The 21,744-nt window shown below is 49.1% G+C and overlaps 1 protein-coding gene across 4 annotated transcripts in view; it reads left to right on the top strand.

Moving 5' to 3' along the window:
• xmas (RRM_XMAS2 and SAC3_GANP domain-containing protein xmas) overlaps positions 1-21,744 on the top strand; it is a 417,359-nt gene that overhangs the window by 200,751 nt on the left and 194,864 nt on the right. For all 4 annotated transcript variants that reach the window (XM_075896259.1, XM_075896258.1, XM_075896260.1 and 1 more), the window contains one exon: positions 4,707-4,868. In XM_075896259.1, the coding sequence (XP_075752374.1) occupies positions 4,707-4,868 (162 nt within the window). The remainder of the gene's footprint in view (positions 1-4,706; positions 4,869-21,744) is intronic.

Below are 21,744 nucleotides of genomic sequence, written 5' to 3' on the forward strand. Positions count from 1 at the left end.
ATTTACTCGATTCTACCGCGCCCTCAATTGTAACGCGCACCCGGTTTCCATGACGAAAAAAAAAAAAAAGTAAGACATCGATTGCAACGCGTACCCATTTTTCTCGTTGGCCCGCAAAATCGCACCAGTCGGGAAAACGACTCTTTTCGGGAGCGTCTTCCATTTAAATATGAGGTACGGGGGAAGCTTGTGCCTATCTGACGTACAACGGAGCATTGCCGTCACTCTAGTTTTACCGTGGCCCGATGTCAGCACGCGAACTTGCTTCGCCCCCTTCTGCTCGACGGTTGTGGTGCCAGGCATGTCGAAGTAAAGAGGCGTCTGATCGGCATTCCCTATTTGCCCAAGCAGGTAGCCGTTCTTGTGCCGCAAGTTTAGGACAAACCTCTGAAAACTGTTAAGCTTTTCTTCATACTCCTCCGGCAAGTTTTGACCCATGCCCGTTCGCTTTCGGAGGGAAAAGACTAAAAGTTAGTTAGCCTAAAGCCTGAAGTTAGTTAGCCCGCACTTGGAGCAGTTCTGTCGTCACGGGCCGCTGTGCCACTAGCTGCTCAAGCACATACTCAGCGAGCAGCTCTTCAATTTGCGGAAACTGACCCTGATGTGGTCTACTGAAGCCTTTGCGTGAATCTTTGCTGTCGACAATCTGCTTTTGTTTCCGCCAGTCCCGCACGCACGTTTCCGAAACTCCGAACGACCGCGATGCGGCCCGATTTACGTCCGTTTCAGCACACGCGATGACTTTTCTTTTAATAGCGGCATCGTGGTGCACTCGTCGAGTTTTTCAAGTCGGGCCTTCCATGCCGTCGATGCTAATGCACTACAAGATGACGAACTCCTCAGCACACGTACGAAGTGCCGCACATGGGAAACACATAGGCAGAAATGGCCGACGTGTCATGCCGACGCACGTAGGGGCGGCCATTTTGGAAATGCCGATGGCAATAGAATAACCGTATTCATCTTTTTTTCGTACTTGATTCTAACGCGCATGCGGTTTATGAACTCGCTTAACCGGAAAAAAGGTGCGCGTTAGATTCGAGTAATTACGGTAGGTCGAGGAGGTTAACGGCATTGTTCGAGATTCTTGTTAATTCGAGTACTAATTGTGTCAGTGAAAATAAGGAGCAGAGATCAATGGATTCCTTACATTGTGAAGAGAAAGGATTACAGCATGGAGGATCAGATTCCTAACACATATTGGGAAAGTTGAAATCTCCCAATAATATAATGGGGTTAATAAACAATTGTATCGGGCCAGTTGGTAAGGATCCATCTTGCTAGGAAGCGCAGCCACTATAACACAGAACACACAACACAAGCGCTTAACTTCAACTAAACGTTTATTGCAAACGTCAGAGTTTATAAAGGGGGTAAAAAGAGAAAAAAAAAGAATAATAAAATGTAGACAACAAAGAACACACGTGCCAGTCCTGTACATTACTATCTGTTATTATCTATCACCCCATCCAAAAAACATAGTTCTTTCCGCATCAGCGAGATAGAAGGCGCACTAACACACTCAAAATCATCGCGTGTCATTTCCACCACTTCTACTATCAAACGGGTTAATAAATCTCTTAATAAAGTGCAGTAGGTTAATAAAGTGCAGAAGGGTTCAGATGGTCACTTGGCGATCCACTTTAAGGAATGCGGTTATGTGCCTTATTTCGATAAGACGTGTGTGTCATATTGGGACAGAGATTTGTTAACCCAATTGATAATAGAAGCGGCGGAAATGACACGCGATGGTTTTGAGTGTTGATTTGATTAGAATGACACGCGACAATTTGATTAGAAATCATTTGAACCAAATCACCATTTGCCTTGAACCTATAATTCACTAATTGCACCAGCCTAATCTTGATTTGTCAAACATTGTTTGATTTTCATGTTTCAGTTTTATTTGAAAGCTGGTGAGAACGCACCACACTTGTCAGTGCTTTATTTCAACATATAGTTGCCAAATATCTCAAAGGTCCTAATTGCTGCTATATAAAAGCTTGTCTCAGGTTACATAAATGTGGCATCTTTTGGCAGTGAATAGGAATCGTAATGTTCTCTTGTTAAAGATTGTGAATGTCCGTTTCAAATAATACCTGGAATTCTAGGGTATGCAGAATTCTAGGGAATTCTAGGGTATGCCTACGTCACGGCGCTTGGAGGTCCTTATCACCGACAGAGGAACGGCATTCACTGCCGACTTAACTCAAGCGATCTTGGCATACAGCCAAACAAACCACCGCCGGACGACAGCGTACCACCCACAGACCAACGGCCTCACCGAGCGGCTTAACAAGACGATCGCCGACATGCTGTCAATGTACGTCGATGTCGAACACAAGACGTGGGACGCCATTCTTCCGTATGTGACCTTCGCATACAACACGGCGGTGCAGGAGACGACGCAGATATCTCCATACAAATTGGTCTACGGAAGGAGCCCGGCAACGACGCTCGATGCCATGTTACCCAACGTCACCGACGAAGAAAACCTCGATGTGAGTGAGTACCTTCATCGCGCCGAAGAAGCCCGACAACTTGCGCGGCTCCGTATCAAGAATCAACAAACGACCGACAGCCACCGTTACAACCTTCGACAACGCTTCGTGGAATACCAGCCCGGTGAACGTGTTTGGGTGTGGACGCTGATACGCCGACGTGGACTAAGTGAAAAGCTTCTGCGACGGTACTTCGGACCATACAGGTTGGTTCGACGTCTTGGCCCACTTGATTACGAGGTTGTCCCCGACGGCATCACGAACTCTCAACGACGCCGATCGCGACCTGAAGTCGTCCATGTCGCACGCCTCAAGCCGTTTCATGCGCGTTAACAAACTGAAACAGTGCTTTTTTTGTATTATTGTTGTATCCTAATTTATTCATTGTACTTTCTTGCATTATTATTGTACCTTCATCTTTAGTTAAAACATCGAGACGATGCCTTTTTCAGAGGGGGGCAATGCCACGTTCCATTTCCCAAGTTTTTGTTATCGTCCCAAAACACCACACGATTCTCAGCGCAATTCGCGCCTGCAGTTTTCGAGAGGGTTCCGGACTGTAGTAGATCATTTCGATAAGATCACGCCCACTGTGCGAATGGTACAGATTGTTCTGGAACGTACGCCGCCGCCAGCGGTAGCGCTAGAACATTCGACGGCGGGAGTATAAATGCCGACGCGCTTCGCCGCTTGTCAGTTGTTGATCGAAGGCCGACGCTCCGTTCGCCGCTATCAGTCTGAGACTGCTATCTGTGCGAGACTGCTGCTGTAATTGGACTTTCTGTTTACCAGGCACAGGTTCACCCAAATAAACCGTTAAATCCCAACAAGATGTCTCCTGTCTTCGGCCACGTCACGACCCCGTGACATTTGGTCTCTCTGACCTCTCGCAGATGCGAGAGGTACTGGGATCGGTACCCAGCACCTCCACCAGATGTCACGGGGTCGTGACGTGGCCAAAGACAGGAAACTTCGTGTTGGGATTTAACTGTTTATTTGGGCGAACCTGTGCCCGGTAAAGGGAAAGTAATTACAGCAGCAGTCTTGCACAGACAGCAGTCTCGGACTGATAGCAGCGAACGCAGCGTTGGCCTTCGATCAACAACTGACAAGCGGCGAAGCGCGTCGGCATTTATACCCTTGCCGTCGAATGTTCTAGCGTTATCGCTGGCGGTGGTGTAGGTTCCAGAACAATCTGTACCGTTCGCACAGTGGGCGTGATCCTATCGAAATGATCTACTACAGTCCGGAACCTTCTCGAAACCTGCAGGCGTGGTTTGCGCCGAGAATCGTGTGGTGTTTCGGAACGATAACAAAAACTTGTGAAATGGAACGTGGCAATATATAACCATTTATAAAATAAATGGTTATTGGCTAAGGCACTCGGCTGCTGACCCGCAGGTCGCGGGATCAAATCCCGGCTGTGGCGGCTGCATTTCCGATGGAGGCGGAAATGTTGTAGCCCGTGTGCTCAGATTCGGGTGCACGTTAAAGAACCCCAGGTGGTCAAAATTTTCCGGAGCCCTCCACTACGGCGTCTCTCATAATCAAATGGTGGTTCTGGGACGTTAAACCCCACAAATCAATCAATTAAAATGTTTAAGAAAGCTGAATGTTGCGGGAGTTGGTTTTCGGACATTAATACTATAGTAAGTAGCACAACAAAACAGTGCAACATCAATGAAAAGATCATTACAGGCGCAATCTGCTCGAAAGCCACTTGAATGACCTTCACTTTGTAGTTTCCTTTAATTTGACATCATCACTATTCTACTTGTATTTTATTGAGTTCTAGAATTTACTATTTACACATCCCTGATAAACAAAAGACCATGAATGCAAACTTACTTATTTATTACAAACTTATTTAGGCAGCCCCGTCGCGGTGGTCTAGTGGCTAAGGTGCTGACTCTCAGGTTGTAGGATCGAATCCCAGCTGCAGCGGCCGCATTTTTGATGGAGGCGAAAATGCTGTAGGCCTGTGGGCTCAGGTTCGGGTGCACGTTAAAGAACCCCAGGTGGCCAAAAACTTTATGGAGCCCTCCACTATGGCGTCTCCTATTATATGGTGGTTTTGGAACATTAAGCCCCACATATCAATCAATTATTTTTATTCAGGCAGGAATAAGAATCAGCCTGCTTGCTACTTGAATGGGTGCCAGTTGTGTGCCCTAAGTGGATGACAGGCACTGTCGTGTGTTGCAGGGCAGCCTGCACGGAAGAGTTCCTTCACGCGGAAGAACAACGCTTGCAGGAGAAGCTTCTTGCCAAGAGGAGGACACGGGAAGATGAGCAAAAGGCACAGGAGCACCTGATTGAGGACATCCTTCATGAGGGGCTCCAGAGAGAGATGGACGACATTTGCAGGTAAGCAATTTAAGGCACCGCAGGCATAGCAACAGTTTTGTTTAGTATATGGAAATAAACTGTACTTGTACAGTCCTGGCAATCATTGAAGTAGGCTTGTGCAAATGTTCGAATTTAAATTACTAAATATTTCGTAGTCGCAAATGTACATATATTAGCCTACGTGTAACCCTTTGTGAAGGTAGTTTCACCGTAATAAAGGGGGCGTCATAAAGGTGTTGTAATTAAGGGGTTTAACTGTAATGAAAGCACCTATTCAAATGTATATTATTTCTTATGTAATACTTTGTAAAGGTAGTTTCGCTGCAATGGTATAGTGCTAAACCATGAAAACAATTATTTAGGGGGAATACGTTGGAGGAGATTGCCGAAGCGCAGGAGCGGGCCCAGCTCGCGCGCCTTTCGAGCTCCCAGACCGGCAGACATATACTCCGAGAGCTCGGTCACTCTCCGGCTGAAGTGGACGAGAAGATGAGACAGGTGCCCCGTGAGATTCGTGACCTCATCACCGTGGCACCGATACCGAGGAATGTTCATCCCGAGCAAAATCGTGGTAGGCGACGGGCTAGAGCTGCCACTCTTCTCAAGCAGATTCACAGTGAGGAGCACGGCGTCAGCCTTGTCGACGCGGCCGTGTACCGTGGGAGCCGCGCCTTCTCCGCAGTCGTCGTCGACTCCAAACAACAAATCACCAACTGCGCATCGGTTCACACTGACGATCCGACGGTTGCCGAGCAAGTGGCCATCGCCCTCGCCATCCTGGAAGGTGAAAGGGAGGTCATCTATAGTGACTCTAGGTCAGCTATTCGCGCTTTCGAGCGCGGTGTAATCTCCAAGAAAGCCCTGCGCGTGCTCCAAAGTGGTGGCCGCGACGGCATCAAGCACCACGTACTGATTTGGTTTCCTGCACATGTTGGACAGGTCCAAGGCGCTCCCCCCAACCTCAACGAGTCTGCCCACGAGGCCGCGCGCGCACTAACCGACCGCGCGGGTTCCGGGCAACGATTCGGGGCCAACGGGGTTGCGGAAAACAGGGACGCGCCTGCCACGTACAACGAAATAACAAAATATTTTTACCTCGCGAGAAGACAATATCCACTCCCTCATCCAAATCTTAACAGGCCACAGGCCCTTTCGCTCAGACTACTGCAGACCGACACGTACCCTAACCTGAGATCCCTTCACGCTATTTATCCTGATGTCACACACAGGTCCCGTTAATTAGGGAGGCGATCGCCGGGCTAATTCTAAGGGCCGAAGTATGGGCCCTCCGAACCGCACCACGAAAGCGTGGACAATTTAGAAGTGGTCCTTTTTGGCGCGCCAGGGGACGCCGGCTGTGGCCCAAAGAACAAGTCAGAGCCGAGAGTTGATAAACAAAACAAATATTATATTCTCAAAAATGGCAGATCGAAAACAATACACAAGAATGCACACTCCACAATAGTTACATACAATACGTCACCAATCAAACAACGTACTACACAGTACAATCAGCCACACTCAAAACAACGGACACAGACAACGATACGCGCTACAATGCAGTCGCATGCATTGAACAACCAAGACACTTAAAGACTAAAGAGATAGAAAACCTATCCAGTGCAAAGTTCTTGGAACAAAAGTCTGGATGACACTTTTCCGAGAATCACTCACTCAAAGTTCAGCGTTGTTGTCGTTCCGCGCCCTCGAAGTTTCTCTTCCAGGAAACCTCGCGTCTTCAATTGGCCTCTCTCCACGCTTCAAACTTCTTCGCCGGAAACACGTTGGCTCCACACACGCAGCTGTTGCCACGCGTCCTCGCTCGATAGCGGTAGACACACGCTCTTGCCTGTAGCTCGAGCCTTCACCCCTCAAGTGGAAATCCTCTTCTTCTCCTGCTTTGTCGCTACAGACAAAACCTTCGCCGACTACACGGCGGAATCCCTACGCGCTCAGGCGCTAACTTCCGTCTTCTCCTGCTCTCTCGTCTCCGCTGCTCGGTTAAATACCTTCCGCACGACATTCCAGAAAGTTCTCGTCATTTCGTCGGCGCGATACGCAGCGAAGGCTGGGTAGGGGGTGAGACGGTTCGAATGCCCTCCGCGATGGATGACTCAACCCGGCGTGACCACGCCTCTTTCGTTCTAGAATTCTCGCGGGCTTGCTCGGCCGCCGATGTGGGGTGAGGAGGTTCGTCGGCGAAGCCACGCTTCCGAGGGGAGAGTGCGCGCCCGGGGAGCCTTGGATGTTTGTTTTCTTTCTTTTTTTTTTTTTCATTTGACCTCCCGGCGTCTCCCCCGCGCGTTATCGCAAGAATTTGGCGGCGCGCCCATTTTTAGCGCTCGTTCTGTGACACTGCCCCCCACTTTCAGAATATTATCTCATAATATTCAAAACCACACAAACGAGCGCGAACAGTCACCACACACTCCGAAAGACTGTAACACAAACCGTCGCTCATGACACTTCACACTCGGAATAGATCCTCAATACAGCTGTACATTGTAATTCAATTTCATGACACATGAAATATAGCCACAGGTACATGACTACAACACTTCATCACACATTCCGAACAATACAAACGTACAAAGTTCTCTCATTACAACAATTACTACACTCACATCATTACTATACATCACATCACCGAGACAAACATTTTGACTCACTACATACACGTTGTCCTGTGTCGCAACATACAGTTGCGACACAGGACAACAGGAACATTAACACAACATATGGCACTCAGCCCTGCCAAACACAATCCGATTCTACCTCAGCACCTATCCTGTGTATTTCGAGCGGCGCTTGCGCCCTTTTTTGCGGTGCTCTCTCGATCTCTTCTTCTTGTTTTTGCTCGTTTTGTTCCGGCGAGCCCCTTCCAAGGACGGTATCTGAGGCAGCGTCTCAGCCATCGTTGTCACTTCCGACACCGTTAACGGGTCATAACATTCAACGGGTCCTGTCTGTTTATTTACCAGCTTGATCATGTCTCTACATTTTGCCCGGCTGGCCAACTCCGTCTCCTTTACACTGTCGGTTGGTTGGGGTCGTGCCGACGTACGTCCAGCTGCCCAGCGCGTGAACTCATTCAACACAATCGTCTTCTCATTCGCTGTCTCTTGCGCCGCGGCTTCACCTTGGGCTCGAGTGTGATCCGTCACGGGATGCTCCTCCACCGTATCTCGCGGTCGCTGGGTTGGCGAGGGCTCTATCTTAGGATCTTCTCCCAAACATTCCGGATCAATCGGTCCTCGCGCCCTGTCGATGTTTCCGATGACAAGGTCGTAAAGGGGGGTCGTCATGCATAAAGCAGTAACCTTCCCGCTTAAGTAGGGGGTTTCAACCTCAATTTTTGCTTCGGGAAGCATCTGAACTGTACGGTCAATTAAGCAAACCGGTTTCGTTTTGCCGGTTAATTCACTTTCCCGTACCAAGTTTCTCCGCACGATAATAGTGGAGCTGCCGGTATCTCTTAACACCGTAATCTTTTTGCCCGCAACTTTTCCAGGCAGCGTTGGCATTCCCTTCGTAACACCGGTTAGCTGTTTTGACATTACGGCACCCACAATAGGAATTTTTTCCCCATTTTTCAATTCTACGAATCCGTCGGTGACGGCATTGTTATCGGATTTCGGTGCTGCTTGCACACAGGATACCTGGTGAGTTTGACTCGCTCCGTTTCGACATGCATCTGCTTTGTGCCCAGTCTGACCACACTTAAAACATTTTACTACCGTAGGGCTCGTAAAGATCGTTCGACAGTTTTTCGCGCGATGACCCACCCGGTTGCACAGAAAACATCGCGGATTGCTCTCTGGTGCACGCTTCTTTTCTTCGGGAGCCAATTTCTTCGAATCATCGGGACACTTCTTCTTGACCTTGGCCAAATTAGTTCCACCTTGCGCTTCCAAGAATTGATCAGCCAATTCAAGCATTCCCTCAAGTGACTCAGCCTTCCTCTCTTTCAAGTACAGCGAGAGGCTTGGGTGGCAACTAGTAAGAAATTGTTCTCTAATTAGGAGCTCTCTAAGTTCATCGTACTCCTGCGCTGTCCCTGAAAGTTCAATCCATCTGTCGAATTAATGACAAAGTCGGGCGGCATACTGCGTAGCCGTCTCACCATCAGCTGGCTTTCCTGTCCGAAATCTGTCCCGGAAACCTTCTACAGTAAATCTTAATCGCTTCAGCAAAGCAGCTTTCACCTTTGCGTAGTTGGCTGCATCGGTCGGCGTCAGCCTACCGTACACACTGAGCGCTTCACCACTCAAGCAAGTACACAAAGCAGTTGCCCATTGATGTTCCGGCCAATTCTGGCTCCTTGCAATCGTCTCAAATCTGTGAAGGTACGCGTCAAGGTCGTCCTTCCTTTCATCAAACGCTACGAGCAGCTTGCTTGGGTTCAAGCGGAAGCCATGATCTTCCCGTTCGCTGCTTTCAACTCTAGCTTGGACGGGAGTTTCGCTTCGCTGTTGCAAACGGAGCCGCTCGAGTTCAATTTCGTGCTGCCGCTGCCGTTCCCTTTCAGCCATCTCCGCTTCTCTTTCTTCTTTCAGCTGTCGCTCCCTCGCTTCTCTTTCTTCTTTCGCCCTTTCGGCTGCCAACTTCTCTCGTTCCAACTCAGCTGCTTTTTCCTCCTTGGCTTTCTCAGCTGCCAACCTTTCTCTCTCCAGCTCCAGCTTCAATTGCTGCTGTCTTTCTTCTCTCAGCTGTCGCTCCTTTGCCTCTCTTTCTTCTTTCGCCCTTTCAGCGGCCAGCCTTTCTCTCTCCAACTCAGCTGCTTTTTCTTCCTTGGCCCTCTCAGCTGCCAACCTCTCTCTCTCCACCGCCTCTTTCTCCTTCTGGCTTACCCACTTCCGTAGTTCGGCGCCAGAAAGCCCCATCTTCTCACCAAGAGCGACTAACTTTTCGAGATCCATTGTGTCTCGCAACTCGCAAATAAAACCTTGCCGCGTGCAAAAAGTATCTTTCTAAATCAGTCTATCGGAACACTCCCCTGCACTCGTTAACGAAAACACTGAACACACAAAATCGTTCCGATAGCACTATCAACAACTCGAGGCTCTTTTTCACTACTTTGGACACTGTGCACCAAAAGGTCCTGTCGCGGACGCCAGATTAATTGTCACACACAGGCCCCGTTAATTAGGGAGGCGATCGCCGGGCTAATTCCAAGGGCCGAAGTATGGGCCCTCCGAACCGCACCACGAAAGCGTGGACAATTTAGAAGTGGTCCTTTTTAGCGCGCCAGCGGACGCCAGCTGTGGCCCAAAGAACAAGTCATAGCCGAGAGTTCATAAACAAAACAAATATTATATTCTCAAAAATGGCAGATCGAAAACAATACACAAGAATGCACACTCCACAATAGTTACATACAATACGTCACCAATCAAACAACGTACTACACAGTACAATCAGCCACACTCAAAACAACGGACACAGACAACGATATGCACTACAATGCAGTCGCATGCATTGAACAACCAAGACACTTAAAGACTAAAGAGATAGAAAAGCTATCCAGTCCAAAGTTCTTGGAACAAAAGTCTGGATGACACTCTTCCGAGAATCACTCACTCAAAGTTCAGCGTTGTTGTCGTTCCGCGCCCTCGAAGTTTCTCTTCCAGGAAACCTCGCGTCTTCAATTGGCCTCTCTCCACGCTTCAAACTTCTTCGCCGGAAACACGTTGGCTCCACACACGCAGCTGTTGCCACGCGTCCTCGCTCGATAGCGGTAGACACACGCTCTTGCCTGTAGCTCGAGCCTTCACCCCTCAGGTGGAAATCCTCTTCTTCTCCTGCTTTGTCGCTACGGACAAAACCTTCGCCGACTACACGGCGGAATCCCTACGCGCTCAGACGCTAACTTCCGTCTTCTCCTGCTCTCTCGTCTCCGCTGCTCGGTTAAATACCTTCCGCACGACATTCCAGAAAGTTCTCGTCATTTCGTCGGCGCGATACGCAGCGAAGGCTGGGTAGGGGGTGAGACGGTTCGAATGCCCTCCGCGATAGATGACTCAACCCGGCGTGACCACGCCTCTTTCGTTCTAGAATTCTCCCGGGCTTGCTCGGCCGCCGATGTGGGGTGAGGAGGTTCGTCGGCGAAGCCACGCTTCCCAGGGGAGAGTGTGCGCCCGGGGAGCCTTGGATGTTTTTTTTTTTTTTTTTTCATTTGACCTCCCGGCGTCTCCCCCGCGCGTTATCGCAAGAATTTGGCGGCGCGGCCATTTTTAGCGCTCGTTCTGTGACACCTGACGTGTTTCCCAATGACGCTTGCCCCGCATGTGGGGATGTATCCACGCTGGCGCACATGCTCTGGGAGTGCAAGGCAATGTACACTAACCCCAACACTACATCGGTCAGGTGGTAGGCGGCCCTACGCAGCTCCCTCCTGGCCGACCAACTTTGGGCCGTCCAGCAGGCCCGCGGAGCGGCCGATAGGCTTGGCCTAACGGTCCCGACGTGGGAGTCGCCCGCTGCGCGCTGACGCGCACCTTGCAGGACCTCAATAAAGTTTCGCAACCAACCAATCTGCATTGCTGTGAAGCCTCTCTGCAAGAATAAATAAGGTGTGGAAGAGTTGCTCCACTTGTGCCTGTATGCACTAAACTTGTTTATCTGCGCTATTTGCGATGAACCACCCTTGCTGCGGCAAGCACGTTTATCAGCGCTGTACTGTGCCGCAGCCACCGATATTAGCTGCTCAGTGCGACAGCCATCAAGTCCTGTGCCCGAAAACGAGGCTAAAACGTTGTTTTTGGTTCTACCGAAGCAGTTATAGTTTGTTTCATCAAGACTGTTATCACTTGGGCAGTGGCAGCGATCGCCAGCGCACGCTATCTATATGCTGCGTTCTCAGCGAGAAGAGACTTAGTAAAACAGCATTTCTCCTTTTAGCCGCCGTATTCGCTTACAACATTGTTTAGTAGGATGACCCGATATCGGATCCAAAAGCGTTAGCTGCCAGCCCTCATATAAAGTTACAATTCGTTGCTAGTGCATTCATTTCTTTGCCCTTGTGGGGAAACTGTGATTTTTTTTTTTATAACCTGATGGCAGTTTTCTGAAAAGAAAAAAGGATGACAGTAGCAGTGCTCAAAAAAAGGTGGTATCCAGTTCTCGAAACAGCCTAGCGAGGACAAGACTGGTTATCTAACGCATGCGCATGTTTTTGCTCTTTTGGCTGCTGTGGCACTTAGCGATTTGACAGTTCACGCTCGTATGTTCAGGTACCAAAAAATGGGTGGCTGTACATAACTGAAAAAGCCAGTTTCACTGGAAGGGTGAAGCAATGATTGTGGTAGCAACTGCTGTTAAACCTGGATACAACGAAATTGATGAATTTGGAAAAAATTTTAAATAAAGAGGATTTCGTTATGTGCAAGTTCGGTTAAACGATTAGGAAAATAACCACACAAATTAAACAAAAGGGCAACTGAAAGCAGAGCTAACCCAAAACACTTGTGAAGAGGTTTATTAGTAGTTAACGACAACGGCAAGACAGCTTGATGAACCGTCCAGCAGAGACCGGCACAGCAGCGAACCGAAGCACGAGGGGAGAGAGCCGGGCGTTGGCGATACTGCTCGCTGCAGGCATATCTTCTTCACAATCGCCCCCGCTGAAAAAGGAGCCATCCTGGCGACTTAAGTTTCAGGCAGAGGCTCATGGTAAGGTTTCAGTCGGGAAACATGGACGATGTCACGTGCACGCGGCGCATGTCGTCCGATCGGGAAACTGGTTCAATTAGGAAATTAACCGGAGAGTTTTTTTTCCAAAACGGTGTAAGGCCCCTCGTACCGGGGCACAAGTTTCGAGGAGAGTCCCGGAGTTTGGTATGGGATGGCAAGCCACACAAGAGACCCTGGCTTGGATCCGGAAGAGAGGTGCTACGGTTTTCTTTCTGGCGTTGTTGCTCCTCCGAGGTGAACGCGCGGGCGAGCTGGTGGCACTCTTCGGATTGTCGAGCAGCATCGGAGATAGGTCGGCATGTTCGGTGGGAGTGAGAGTGTCGGCGATGGCGCTGGAAAACGTATCATTGGACGACTCCCCGAGTGCCGACAGTGCTTTTGGGGAGTCGCCGTAGTTATCCGGGACATCAACCAAAGACGAAGGGTCAAGATCCTGCACGCAGCCGAGACAATCTCCCGCAAGCAAAGTGACAGGTGTGGAAAGCGGATTGCTTGCGAACATGTTGCTTCTTCCGGCAACAAGGTCAATTGTTGTGAAAGGCAGCGGCAAAGCTCGACGACATTTGAAGATATCGGAAGGCATAAAAAGGACTGTAGCGTCAGTGTATGTGTTGCATGAAAAGGGAACAAGTGCGAAATTTCCAGGCAGAATATCGGTCTCTTCATGAACGAGCAACTTCGGAGGCTGATGAAGAGCGTCCAGTAATGGGACATCACACAAGGGTGAAAACTCAACTTCGACGCGTGCGCAGTCTATGACGGATAGGAAGTCCCACCCGAGGATGACGTCATGCGAACAGACAGGGAGAACAATGAACTCCACGATGTAAAGAATGCCTTCGATGCAGACTCTTGCAGTGCAGGCTGCGAGAGGCGTTACTTGCTGTGCGCTTGTGGTGTGAAGCGACAGTCCCGAAAGCGGCGTCGTTACTTTGCGTAATAAATAGCAGAGATAGCGGCAATAACAGAAACAGCGGCGCCGGTGTCCACAAGCGCGAAAGTACAACAACCTTCAACAGTTACTGCGACAACGTTAGCAGGAGAGGAGCGAGGGCTTAGACAGTTCGAAAACGATGCAGTTCTTGGTTCTTGAACTGCGGTGCTTAGTCTTCCTGGTTGGAGGGTTTGGGTCGGCGACGCATGGGGGAGGGCAATTGCCGACGAGGAGAGGGTGCGCGTTGCGGCTGGAAGTCAAGGTCGTCAGTAGGGGCATAGCGAGGTGGTGAGACCGGCCCATATTGGACGAAGGGTTGGCTGCCGGGGTGCGACGACCGGGCATAGTTGCCGAACGTCCAAGGTCTACGGCGGCAGTAGCGAGCAACGTGTCCGGGAGTGAAGCAGGCGTAGCAAATCGGTCGGTTATCGGGCGTCTTCCAGGGATTGGCAACTGGTGCTGCCGCCCAAGGTGCAGTATAAGCAGCCGGGTGTGCGGGTAGTGAGCGCATGGTGTAGGGTGGTTGCGGGAGCCTACGTACAGCGTCTGCATATGTGAGCGGCGCGGCTACGGGCTGCATCTCTTGCGAAAAGGCGACAGGAGGAGCCACAGGCTGCGCTGCATAGGTTAGGGGCGCGGCCACAAGCTGAACGGCTGGCGGATAGGCGACAGGAGCGCCTACTGGCTGTGCGACACCCGGGTTGTGACCAGGGCTAGATAGAGGTGGCTCGTAGTGCGCAAGAGGAACAGCTTGTGCAACCTCTTCCGATATAGCAGTGCGAAGCGGGGGCAGGTAGACGGGTGGTGGTCTCGTGAGTAAAGGGCACTAAGGAAAGTTGGCGGGCGACTTCCTCACAGACGAAGGCTCAGACTTGCTAAAGCAATGGTGAATTGTCAGGCATGGAGTCGAAACTGGACAGCGACTCACCACCAGGCTGAGGCTGCCGAGTCAGAGTGCGTTGCTTCTTCAACTCGTCGTAGCCCTGACACAAGCTGACGACTTCAGAAACTGTGCTTGGATTCCTAGCCAAGAGCATTTGAAAAGCGCCATCTTCGATGCCCTTCAGGATGTGTTTGAACTTGTCCGACTCGGGCATGGTGTCATTCGCGCGTCGACAAAGGTCAACGACATCCTCAATATAGCTGGTAAAGTTTTCTCCAGTCTGCTGAGAGCGGACGCGCAAGCGCTGTTCTGCTCGCTGCTTGCGGACAGCCGGCCGACCGAACACTTCGGCCCATGACGTCTTGAAGACGCTCCATGTGGGAATGTTGTGTTTGTGGTTGTTAAACCACAATTCTGCGACGCCAGTGAAATAAAATACAACGTGGCCCAGCTTGTAGGCTTCATCCCACTTGTTATTGGCGCTCACCAGCTCGTAGTGCTCGAGCCACTCTTTCCCGTCGGTCCCATCCGCACTGCTGAAGACCTTCAGGTCCCGTAGCCTAGGACGGCCAGGACAGTTGAACTGGGGCGACGCCGCCGATGGGTTGGCGTTGTCAGTCATGACGGGCTGTAGCGTGCGGCTTCGCAGCTCCAGGGTGTAGCGACGGGGATAAACAGCACCCTTCACCAAATGTGAAGAGGTTTATTAGTAGTTAACAACAACGGCAAGACAGCGTGATGAACCATCCAGCAGAGACCGGCACAGCAGCGAACCGAAGCACGAGGCGAGAGAGCCGGGTGTTGGCAATGCTGCTCGCTGCACGCACATCTTTTTCTTCGTGCACTTATTTTGAAAGAACTTCGTTATTATTCCGATAGCAATTATGTGGACAGTCTCGGCATGTTGCTGTTGCCACCATGTTCCATAACGAGTCCAAATTAAGAACATGCGCCTATGCATCGAAACTTTTATTACAAGTTACAAGCTGGGTAGAAGCGTGCGAGCGCTGCTGTAGCAAAGATCAAATAAGCTGGCCCATCTCTATCGCCTCAAGGGTGCATTCAATACAGCCCTTCATGTTTTATAACTGGTGCCAAATGCTCAAACATAAAGGAAATTACCCGTTTTGAACAAGTATGAAAAAACCCGAGGGGGAAAGGGGGAAGGGATGGTGGTCTCTTGAGTAGCAACGGTGAACGTTGAGTTAAAGGGGGCGGTCGCGATCGCTAGCCCATGTGTTATTTCGGCAAGTATCAGTCGGCTTTCAATGCGAAGAGCCTGTGTGAAAAGAGCACTTCTCCCTGGAGTGGCTGTATTTGCTTACACCAGTGTTTTGTAGGAGTTGCAAAATATTGTATCCAAAAGAGTTGGCTGCCAGCCTTACTTCGTATAGCATTATAATTTGTTTCTATCACATTCGTCGCATTGCATTCAATGTGCCGGTGTGTTGTTGCCAGAGCTAATCGCGAAAGCTATGGTCTCGTGAACTCACGGTGCAATGCGAGCTGGCAAAGTGCTTGGCGAGTTGAGGATTCGTCGTCGACACCGTGGTCTTGGAGAGTTTCCATCAGCACCTAATTTGACATCTCCTCGGTAGAGACGCACGGTTCTCGGCATTGACGAAAAAAAGAAAAAAAAGCAAAGCTGAATGTCTTCGGGGGAGGGGACATGCGCTTGAGGGGGCCAGGCTGGCTTGTGGGTTGCAGGCTCGCCTGCCGGCCTCGCACACACCCGCGCGCAATAGCGTGTGCTTGCTCTCGCCTGTGAGTCACAGGGGCCACAAGCGTGGTGATGCTGCCGATTTGTTGGCGGCGAGGCAACCACAGAAGATGCATGCTCATGTCAAAATGACAAAATCCGTGACAAAATTCCTGGATTGTCCCTGGTGAAAATTCGTTTTATCAAGAATGTCTCCTGCTGTTACTTTCCTACATAGAGGTCGCAAATACATGTGTTTCTATAGAGTAACAGCGAGGAATAGAAAAACTTCGTTCTAAAGAGGAATTCATTATATGGAGGTTTGTTATAAGCAGGTTTGACTGTAATCATAATGTGAGGCTGGCAGCTAACTCATTTTGATATGATATTATGTTACTCTTCAATACTTCAGTGTAAGGGAATATAGCCACTCCAGGATGGATGGATGGATGAATGCGTGTGAAACTTGATCGTTACTCGGGAGGTGCACGACTGAACACGCAGCAGGCCGCTGCCACATTAGGACAGTCAGGCCATGCCCTACCGCCGCAGCGTGGGCCCTCTGGACAGCCCACAGTCGAGTTGAGGCTTTTGATAGCGAAGAGTCACATCTCTACATTGGTTTGGTCTGTGCCCAGTAACAAGGGGAAACGCCAGAGCATATGATCTATACCTTGCAAGAACTTTCTGTTGTAGCACAGCCAAAGCTTCGTGGGCAGAGCATCTGCACTTGTGTCACTACGCCAAGTACACTGAAACCTCAACATAACGAACACAGATATAACGTAATATCGATTATAGCAAAGTAAATGAAGAACAGTCTTGAAATAGGTAGAGTGTTACGAATAACTTTTATAACAAATTTTTGGATATGTCGAACTTTGCTTGTTAGATGCAACTTTCTTATAATGAGGTTTGAGTGTAGTTTGATTGCAATAGATTTCAGTTTCGGTTTAGCAAGTTCGTCCAACATGTAAGTTTTCGCACGAGCATGTTGTTATTTTGGAACAGTGTTTTAAAGTAATTGTTATATATAGCTTTAATCGAAAGATGTGAGAAGCCTTGAGATACTTATGTATGCACCAGCAAAAGAAAAAAATACATGAAGTCATTGCTGTTCTCTTCCGCCAATTTCATTTTAACGGTAATCATCCAGTGGATCCGGCTCGCGTGCAAATCGAGCATCATGGAAGCAGCACGATTTATGTTTGAAAAAAAAAAATAAAAATTGCGCACGGTCGAGCCGAAACTGTTACAGGAAGTGCAACGTAATGGCGAGAAACCATGTCCTAAATTTCGGTGAACACAGGTTTGACATTGTCGTTTTCCTTCTTTTGAATACACAAAAACTTACTTGAAGGGCCAGGAAATAACATTGATGTCAAAAATTGTAATAAAGAGACATGTCTGCACTTTTGCTCTGAACATGCTGCCCTAAGAACTTTGCAAATGTGTGCTTTAATAAGGAAGTAACAAGGGTTACAATACGAGTTAGAAAATCCTTTTCAGCCGGTTTCAAATTTTCATGCCACTGCTCGCCGCCCTTCTTTATAGGTAAAAGGTTGTGGGGTCGGGAAATAAGGCACTACACGCCTGGAGCGAAAGGACACAGCATACGCGGTCGAAACGAACCAAACAACACGCATTTATTTAACTGCTTTTTCAACGACGATATTGCCAGATTCCTTTCTTCAAATTTTGTTATCGCCCCATCACAATATGTTCAGCGCAAACTGTGCCTACAGTGTTAGAGACGCTTCAGTGTTAGAGATGCAGTGTTAGAGACGCTTTGAGGCTGTAGTAGATCGTTTTGTTAAGATATTGCTGATTTCATGAACCTTTCAGATTACTCTGGAACCTACATCGCCGCTAGCGGTAACCCTAAAGTGTCCGATGGCAAGTGTAAAAATGCCGACACGCTTCGCTGCTTGTGAGTTTATCGACGGCCAACGCTGCATTCCTCGCTATCGTTGCAAGTTTGCAACTGTGATACGACTTTCTGTTTACCGGGCACAGGTTCGCCCAAAGAAACAGTTTATTCTTCAACGTACTGCCTGCTTCTTCAACGATGTCACGAACCCATGACAATATTGTCAGCCGAATCAAAATACATCAGTTGTGATCAAGACGCTGAAACAACCTTACACAATATTGTACAACACTCAACACTATAACAAACACAAGGCGGCGGCGCCACCGCTCGACTTGCCACGAGTGTCCATGGGAGACGACCTGCAGTGCTGTCCACCGCGGACTCTTCGCAAGACACGACCATTCGCGCCGAAGAGCACCGCTCATTTCTCGTGCCTCCAGCCAGCATCGCCGCCACTGCTGGCGCTACCGTGCTAACCCTGACGATGGTAATGGTAATAAACGCTCCCAAGCACAACGGCACCTATCGCTCGATGGTTGTGAACCCTAACTACAGCCTATGCACAAAACACCTGTGTGCCACAAGGCGCAAATGACATTTCACGAGGCCTTAGCACCCCCACAAGATGTAGCCCATTGTTGTGGCTCCGTCCACTTCGGCAACATCACACGTCTGTGACACATCATCGGTGCGCAGCCAAAAATCGAGCAGGGGTTTCCCCGCATGAGCACGTGTCATAGCAGCGCGAGCAGGAAGCGTAGAGAGAGCGAGGAGCACCATTCCCCTAGTGGTAAAGTAGCAAGACGCTTCTTTATGACTGACTCAGTTAAGACGAATTACCAACTTGCCCAGCAGTCTGTGCTTCTCAAGAACTGCTTCGCCATAGACGCTGACAGGTACGGTGTTACAGCACGTGATCCTTAGGGTGATTGTATCAGAAATTGTAGGAAACTGATATCAACCACATATGGAATGTTATTTATAGAAAGGGTCATTGCTTTTGCGTACAGTTTTCAATGGACCTTCTTCAAGCAATCCCACAATGCCCCGCGGTTGTGCGAAGTACTATGGGAAAGTTTGGTACGGCGGGTGAAGTGGCTTTTCCTACGCCCGTTGCTCGTTGGCACTGTGCGAGCACAAAATGAAAAGAACATGTCCCTGCTTGTTGGATAGAGTCCGAACGCTCCTGCACGTGTATCTACTCATGAAATGTGAAATGATTAACACAGTCAGCGGAGGTATCACTTGGCTGGTGTACATCAAACGTAGAATATGAGCTGCATGCGAGTTGTTGCTTACTGATACATGTGGTCAAAACATGCTATCATGAGAAATGTGAGCTGCAACATTGAATTAACGATGAACTGCTCATAAAGCACTATGGCTTTTAATACCATCATGGTTTGATCGGGCCATTAACACAAAACTGCAGAGAAGTGTTGCAGCTATAGATTTTTTTTTTAATTTTTATGGACAAGTCACGTGATGAAAAAAAAGTAAACATATTATAAAAGTGTTCAAAGACTGAGTGTGGAACTAGAATTCACGTGTGAGGTACCTTGCTGTCATAATTCGCGGATTTTTATAAGATGCTGAAGTCTCTCTGCGGAGCGTGTTTGCATGCAGTATATTTTGCATTGAGTGATACCACAATTGAATTTCGCGTCAGGGCATTTAGGTATTGTTCAATGAGAAATAATTATGCTGTACTTACGCTCGGCAAAGAAAAAAACAAAAAAAACTTGGGCACATTATATGCATAACCAATAGTTTCAAGCTGCAAGAAGGTGCAATGTCCTGGTTATGTCATATTGCACTGGTTTGTGAACCACTCATTCGCACAGCAAAAAAAATATTAATTCAAGCGACCTTCACTCGCGAAGAAACTAGGAATATTGCAGTTATACCATGCATGCATTTTGCACATTCTGAAAGGAAATTGGGACGCGATACGAGGTGAGGGTTGTGTTTTCGCACCATATGCTTAGTAACATTTCTTCCGTATAGAGCGCAAACAGGTCGCAGGGGCCTGTATTGGGCAGAGAAAAGTACTATGAGAGGCATGCTCATTGTTCTTTCAATTGTTGTGCAAAAGTTGCTAGCTCCCCGCAGGGGCGCCTGTGAAAGCAGGCGTTTGGTGTGTAGCGACACCACGGACCCGAGCTAACATGGGGGGGGGGGCACACGTCCGACTCCCTCCCACGCCTAGCCGTGCGTGGCTTTGCCGTGTTCAGGGAAAAGGGGATCCTGGGGGTTGAGCTGACGCTGGGTGCTTGGACCTTTAAGGCCCCTCGGCAGAGGCAACACACCCCTTTGGCCCCGGCTTCACGTAGGTGGTACCCCTGGGCTGACCCACCCAGGGGAAATCGGCAGTTGCCTTTTCCTATCTCTCTCTCCCAATATCTTCGTCTTTATCGCTCACTTTTTATCTCTCCTGTCTTCTACTCTCTTCTGTTTACTTCCAAACTTCCTGGCGGCTAGGGTTAACCCTGAGCAAATAGCCTACCTTGGTTTAGACGCATTGGGTTATAGTAGCGTTGTACGGCTGGCGTCTGCAGGTTTGAGTATCTGCAAACTTGTAGCGTCCCCTTGTCGGTCTCCGTGGTGGGTGGCCGCCAACGCTTCTGAAGAGGCATGCATAGAGCTTTTTTCTTATTAAGTGATCGTACCGCCTTAAAGCGCGTACACATCGAAGACTTAGGCTTTTTCAACCGATCAAATGAAAACTTCCCCCATTTTCAGGTTATACATAGTGAGATGAGTGGCAAGCAAGCCAGAACTGTATCCCCCTCTGTAGTAGCCAGGTGTCTTACAGAAACTCTTGGGGCCAGGTACAAAGTTTCAAAATGGCCAGCGGAGACCTCCTCCTTGAAGTTCGAGAAAAAGAACAGTTTGAGAAGCTACAGAATCTTTCAGCTTTTGGTGACACTCCGATCACTCTAACACCACACAGATCAATGAACACAACTCATGGAGTGGTATCTGACATTGATTTGCTTGGCTTGACCGAAGCAGAACTTCTGGAGGGTTGGAAGAGTCAGAATGTGACCAATTTACAGAGGATTATCATCAGAAGAGACAACAAGCAAACACCAACAAAACACCTTATACTCACGTTTGCATCCAGTAATCTGCCAGAAACTATTCAAACTGGGACACAAAGACTTTGATCAGACCATACATACCTAACCCACGTCGTTGTTTTAAATGCCAGAGGTATGGCCACGGCTCGCAAAGCTGTCGTGGTCACCAAACTTGTGCACAATGTGGAGTGTCAGGCCACAATTCTGACAGCTGCGAAGAATTATCACACTGTGTGAACTGTGGTGGAAATCATGCCGGATACTCATGGTCTTGTTCATTTCGGAAAAAAGAAAAAAATCATCACATTGAAAATTAAAGAAAACATCACATTCAAAGAAGCAAGACGAAGAGTGTCCCCATTTTACGGCGCTACATATGCTGATGCGGCGCGTCAGGGGGCAACGCTGCACCAGCCCTCGTCACTCCTTCGGACAGCGCAGAGTGAGCCGTCAGCTGTGTGGCGCCTGCCCCCAAGGCGGCAGTAGTTCAGTCTACTCCGCCTCCTAGCGAATAGAGACCGGAGACTCCAGGGTCCTCTGGTCTCAAGGCTTCACCTGACCAGGCGAGGCCTAAAATCCGAACCACCACCTCACATGTGCGGACATCCAGTGCCTTCGAGGAGGCAATGGATACAACGATACCCTTGGTGCCGAAAGAGCGGTGCAGCTCTTTGGAGCGTGCCAAGAAAAATAAAAAACCAATGACGGGGCCGGACGATCATCCTGCCAC

The sequence above is a fragment of the Rhipicephalus microplus genome, chromosome 5, assembly GCF_043290135.1.
Source record: "Rhipicephalus microplus isolate Deutch F79 chromosome 5, USDA_Rmic, whole genome shotgun sequence".
NCBI lineage: Eukaryota > Metazoa > Arthropoda > Arachnida > Ixodida > Ixodidae > Rhipicephalus > Rhipicephalus microplus.